This window comes from Nanorana parkeri, unplaced genomic scaffold (assembly GCF_000935625.1).
Source record: "Nanorana parkeri isolate BGI_ZX_2015 unplaced genomic scaffold, ASM93562v1 scaffold162, whole genome shotgun sequence".
NCBI classification, from domain to species: Eukaryota; Metazoa; Chordata; class Amphibia; order Anura; family Dicroglossidae; genus Nanorana; species Nanorana parkeri.
Genome location: NW_017306430.1, coordinates 444,346 through 450,533, shown reverse-complemented (window position 1 = coordinate 450,533; position 6,188 = coordinate 444,346). Strand labels below are relative to the sequence as shown.

At 35.5% G+C, this 6,188-nt stretch overlaps 1 protein-coding gene across 2 annotated transcripts in view; it reads right to left on the bottom strand.

Moving 5' to 3' along the window:
* Positions 1-661: 661 nt before the first annotated feature.
* Positions 662-6,188, bottom strand: part of PDLIM5 (PDZ and LIM domain 5) — a 149,905-nt gene continuing 144,378 nt past the window's right edge. For both annotated transcript variants that reach the window (XM_018554498.1, XM_018554499.1), the window contains 3 exons: positions 3,752-3,872; positions 1,383-1,498; positions 662-797 (listed from right to left, as the gene is read on the bottom strand). In XM_018554498.1, the coding sequence (XP_018410000.1) occupies positions 708-797; positions 1,383-1,498; positions 3,752-3,872 (327 nt within the window). In that variant the 3' untranslated portion in view covers positions 662-707. The remainder of the gene's footprint in view (positions 798-1,382; positions 1,499-3,751; positions 3,873-6,188) is intronic.

The following is a 6,188-nucleotide window of genomic DNA, read 5'->3' as shown; positions in this document are numbered from 1 at the left end:
TTAATAATGCTAATATAAGAAAAGATAGATAGATCATATACAGTATGTAGAAATTTAAAATAAACTTTTTTTTGTTGCAATTCTATCTAACAGTATTTGTGCATAAAGGATGCTGTAAACTCTGTATTGCTTCCTCTCTCCATCTCTAGCAATCCCTAGACAGCAGCTGTAAAAACAAAGAATGGAACTCAGAGTGCTGAAGGTAAAGTTACTTCTTTCGTAGTGTGTCTGGATACAATGGTATCATCCCTTCTTTCCCAATTGGCTGGAAATATGTTTTTCTACTGGCTGCAGTCAGCAAACAGAAAGAACAAAAATGGTTCAAGCCAAATGGTAAGAGGAGGGATGAATGAAACTCAGGTGAAAGCAAGTAAAGTGGATTTGTACACAGAGTTTTTACAGTTACTATCTAGGGATTGCTAAAAAGCTGTAACATGAGAAAGGGAGCAATAAAGAACCCAAAACAGTATAGTGCACACAGGTACTCTAGAATGGTATGAGTCACTTTAAATCCTAATAAATAAAAGGATTGTATTTTATGTTAAATGTAAAGATTATGCAAGCCCACTGTATTGTTTAGAAAACGTTTTCCTGTTACATTTCATATGTTATATAAACAGGAATACAATTACATCATCCCAGTTGTGTTGATATTAACATATGATGGAGCATTTATATTCCGTGAAAAGATGGGGTTGAAAAAGCCTTCAGATATTCACAGCATGAGCATGCTTCTTGCATAGTGGTTTATCTTTCTTTGCAAAAAAAGTTTGTCCCTCCAAACTTTCACAACATACCTACAAAAAATAAAAAAAATCAGCATGAAAAACTAAACGCACATGGGCTAACAGTACCAAAGATTCTTTTATATAAACGCTTGAAATGTAACAATCTCAGTAGACCTAGGAGTATCTTTTTGCACTGCCGTATAAACTTGTACAATCTTTTTAATAGCTTATCTTACAATATGAATGCATAGGACTCTGTTAAATAACAAACACTTAAATATTACAGATTTTTTTAAATTCCACAAATAACCATGACAACTATGATTCCCACAGTATGCTCTTAACTATTGCGATTATCACCAGACAGATAAAAGCAAGGGGTGACTGTTAAACCTTTGCTCTTGAAATCTTCAGATAAGCAAATGAAAAAATAGTAATAAATAAAGAAAAAGAAATACCAGCAGTATTGTAGAGGACAATGTGGAACTGAAGAATCTCTGGTTAGAATCACTTTGTTGCGTAACATGTTTTCACATTCTCACCTTGCATCACCCAATAATGACTAGTTAGACAATCTACTCCTGATCTATTTTATCTTTATGCTTATAGGGACATACATTGTAATCTCATTTGTTATTATGTTTTAGTACTCACCGAACACACAAAGCAAGTGTTGTGCCATGTGTTTCCCAGTGCCTCCAGGAACCTGTCTCCAGCTTCAATAGGGAACTCACATCCATGACACATCGTACCAAATAAGGTATAATAATCTAAACAAGATAGAAATATATGAAAATATGGATATCTTTACCAAACCAGACACAAGAAGGTTTAATGCACTGTTTTGAGAGAGAAAAGTCTGCTGTAACATCAGAACACAGAAAGAAAATGATAAAGATGGGCTTCAATGGCAAACAGTGAGGTAATGTTAAACCTTTTTGTGCGAGGACTATTATTCTACCTCACTTTAGCTTGGTTTCCACATAGATCTGTAGTTATGAGATCCTTATCGATAAGAGTACATAGCCATGAAGATACACAGACATATGTTTTATAGTTAGAATCGAATAATTGTCTTCAGAACTCAGAATCCCATATGTGTATGGAAAACACGCACTGCTCTGTCTCAATACCAGGACATGAGAGACTCTGGGGGAAACATACTATCCCCTGAAACAGTAAATCTAGATTACAGAACTATACCAGAAGCAGCATAAAGACAAATGTTCAACAAGTATCAACTTTAGAGTCCAGTGCTTGTAACAATTTTGTTTTAACAATGTGGATATAAATGTGTATGATTTATCTTTATTGTGGATTACAAAGGAAAGCAATAACAAATGCATATAAATAGTTTGGAGTAAACTGCTTTGTAAAATGCATTCTATTTAAATGATGCCTACCCTATACAGTCTATATATTAATCTTCTATTCTCTAGTATGCTTTGCATCTACTTGCCAATAATATTTATTATTATATAATACAAACAAACATGGGCTATACAAACGTATATATAAAACATGTATATGTAGAATTTATGTTGCAGATTCCTATAAAAGTCAACCTTGATCCCACCCCCTCCTGTCTTTCCAGTCTCCCTACTGGCCAGTGAGGCTGCCTATCATACTGTTAGGGTGGCTTGAGAAGTGGGAGCAGCATAATTAAATCAACTTCAAAAGGAAAGTTGAGATCTGTATTTAACTTCAGCTGCTTATAGCTCTGGATCTACTGATTGTTTTGTCATTAAGTTTTCGCTAAAGGTTATATCTGATTAAGTATTTCTCTCAACATGCTTCGTTTTAATATGTTAGGTCTGTGACAGGCTTACTTTCGGTTTTCTGTTAAAGAACATTTATCAAGTATTCCGATGTTTAACACCCAAGACTGTCTTCTCTTATGAATATATATTGTGACTATATGATAAGACTGTGAAAAACAGAATGCAAGAAATAGTTGCTAGCAACAGTTGCCTTAGTAAAGCCTGAAACCATTTATAATAGAATGTAAAACAAGTCCAGTTAAGGCAGTGTTTTCCTGCTCTACTCCTCAGGGACCAATAACAGTGCATGTTATCCCAGAAGTACAGGTAAAAAAGTAGCACATAAATACATTCATCTTAGAGTCGCAAATGTTTAAACAGTTTTAAAAGGCCTCCGGCACTTTGTAATTATTAGTACATGCACTGTACTTAGCAGGTTTTATGGTGCACTGGCAAGATCTTGTAGCCACTGCACTGCTACTACTCTCAGCTTAAGCTATTCGATTCTAGAATACACTTAAATTACACGTTTGGGATTCAGGAATGATGCTATGACTTCTTTTTACAATATGGGAGAACTTGTATAAATAAACCTGTGCTCCTGTGTGATGGAAAACACATCAAGTTAGATAAGTATATAATTTAACCTGCTTTGACATATCTGATCACAAATTAGCATGAGCATCTCTTCTCAAAAGACAAAAGCTGCAAAACGTGGTATGGGAGAGCTGCTTTTGTTTTTTTTTACATAATAGTGATAGTAAAAAAAATTATAATAATAGGTGCAATTTGTCTGTGTGCTACCGACTCCTAAAAAAATTAAAATATATTATTTCACTAATACAGAAGACAGGAGCCGTCATGGCAAGGTAATGCCATTTTCACCTGTTTACATCTCTAATGAAGCTCTTATATCTAATATTGGAACAGAGAAACTCTGCCATTGGCTGTATTTCTTCTTTCACTCCCCTTTGTAGATAGTTGCAGAGATGCTAAGGAATGAGTGTTTTATTTTGCAAAAAGTCTCAATGTGCTCACTCTAGTTGTTTTTACTAAAATCTGTACAACATGGCAGCACAACATATGCCTTCCATAACCTGGCCCTGTCCTTTTTTGGCTGCACCAATTTGGTAGAAAATTGGATCTAGTTAAAAGGTAAGTGGCGTCAAAAAGCCGACACCACAGAGTGAAAGTCTCTTTCCATGACCTCAGTGTCCTATGGAGTGTAATAAGGGTTGGGTTTTGCTCTGCTGACATACTCACCTTTCTCACAGTAAGGGTCTCCATCTTCCAAATGGAAAACGCTGTTTCGAATAGGAATGTTGCAGGCCACACAAACAAAGCATGTGACGTGCCAAGTTTGCTTCAATGCATTGATAACTTCCTATAAAAGTTAAATAGAAAAGAAGTGTTAATCAATAAATGATTTGGATATAAATGGTGGACGCTCACTGTATTTTGCACTTTATATTACAGACAATTGTCTCTTCTTTAATTGCCGAGTCTCAAGAACCAGTTACATGAGAATCTAATTAATAATTGAAACATCCACAACCCAGCTGACTCTTCATTTTAAAAAAGTGTTTATTTCTGGTAATTGTGCAGATTAATTTTCTGGATCAATAAAGTTGCGGTTGTCAAGGTGCTGGCATGTAGAGTTGTAACTCTTCAATGCTAATCTCAGGCCTTTAGTTTGATTTTAGACTGTAAGCTCTGTGGCCTGCATTCTAATAATATATGGAACTTAATGCATGTTAATGGCCCTAACCAAGAGATAAAATACAGGAGCTGCATTTGAACAACTTCATCTGTGCTGTGCCATATTTATGAATTCGCATGAGAGATCTTCAAACCTATGGGGCATATTTAGCACCATAATTTATGTAGGTGGCAAAAAAGCCGGGAAAATAATATACGTATACATATACGAGATGAGCAATGAGTGACAGATCACTTGCCTTTTGAGAAAGCTGTAAGCATAAAGACTGGGATACAAATTGAAAGAGTCAGAGTTTCAGCTTAGAGCATATGGCCAGCCAACAACTGGGGTGCCAGGATATAAAATTAAGAAAAGGAATGGCACTGCACTAGATGGTAATCCTTCCAATTTAAAGGTATTTGCAAAAATAATGAATGTGTTTGAATTCAGGCAGAAGCAAAAAATTGAGTTTGCAATAGGCCAGGGGGGTCTCGATCCTCCAGGTGCAACTGAAAAATTATATACACACACACGTGTGTGTGTGTGTGTGTGTGTGTGTGTGTGTGTGTGTGTGTATATACATATATATATACACATTATATATATACATACATACATACATACACACACACACATTATATATACATATACAAACACACATATGTATACTATATACATACATATTATATATACATATACACACACACACATATATTATATACACATATATATACATACACGCACACACACACACTGTATGGCAGTTATTTTTTTATGTTTCAATTTGAATAGTCTCTCGCTGTGGCTTGCCAACTATTATTTTACCCAAAAAGAGCTATTATTATTCCTATAAAATAATGCATGGTGAAAAATAAAAACCAGCAAATATTTAATGTGCTATACACCTTAACCAATTTGCAGCGATTTTGCTGCAATCTTGACCTTCATTTAAAAAAAAAAAACATAGCTCTCATTGGGTTGCTGGTCAAATAGTTAGGAAATGTGTTGAGACTGGTAGAAAGAAAGATGAAGTGTTACAAGTTTCCTGCACTCTTACAGATGACTATTCCAGCTGGGTTGGATATGCCGTCGAATAAACATTAGTAGCAGACAGTTGATTAACGTCACATTTGAACTGGCCAAAGTCTTTGCAGATTTCATCTGACTTATCTATAAAACACACACACAATCTATGCAAAGGAGTTGTGGGCCTGTTTATTATGATATATGGTTTCTCCCTGATCATTTCCAGCTACACCAGCAAGAGACACATTGAACCATCATATATCTACTGTATAGAAGCAAGCACCAGGGAGCAGTGTTAATGGATTCACATCATGTAATGTACAATATACCTTATGCTATTGTCCCAAATTACACGGACGTTCTGTCTGAAAAGGTTCTGGAGCAAGCTCAGGAGACTCAACTACCTAATTAATTCCCTATTATTTAAGCAGTCGATTTGCAGATAAGGCACTTTGGCTTACACAGATCGTCTAAATCATTACACAAGCACCAGATACTTGTAGATCAAATGTCTCCACAGAGAAAGCAGATAGCCCTAAGTGTCTATGTTGTCTGCTGCAGTTGCTATAGTTCACAATTGCTCTGAAAGCATGCCTGAATACTAGATCTAGAATTTGAGTATATAAAATATGACACTTTGAGCTTAAGGACTGTAGTCACATATACAAGACTCCTATTACACTTTGAACTTAAGAACTGTAGGGACATATAGGATTCATATTTAATGTAATGATTTTATTTTAAAAAATCCTATCTCAGTCTGTCATTATTTTAGACACCTGCAACGCTTCACACGAAAGAACTGTAAAAGGAAGGGGCAGATGTATAATCCACTGAGGCCATATTTCATTGAACAGTAGTGAAAATCAAAACACAGACACATGCTGATAGAAGGAGAGACCAGTTGCATGACCTTATTGGTAAATTGATGCATCATCACTTTGCAGTGACAGGCTAGAGCAGTTCTTGAGCCCT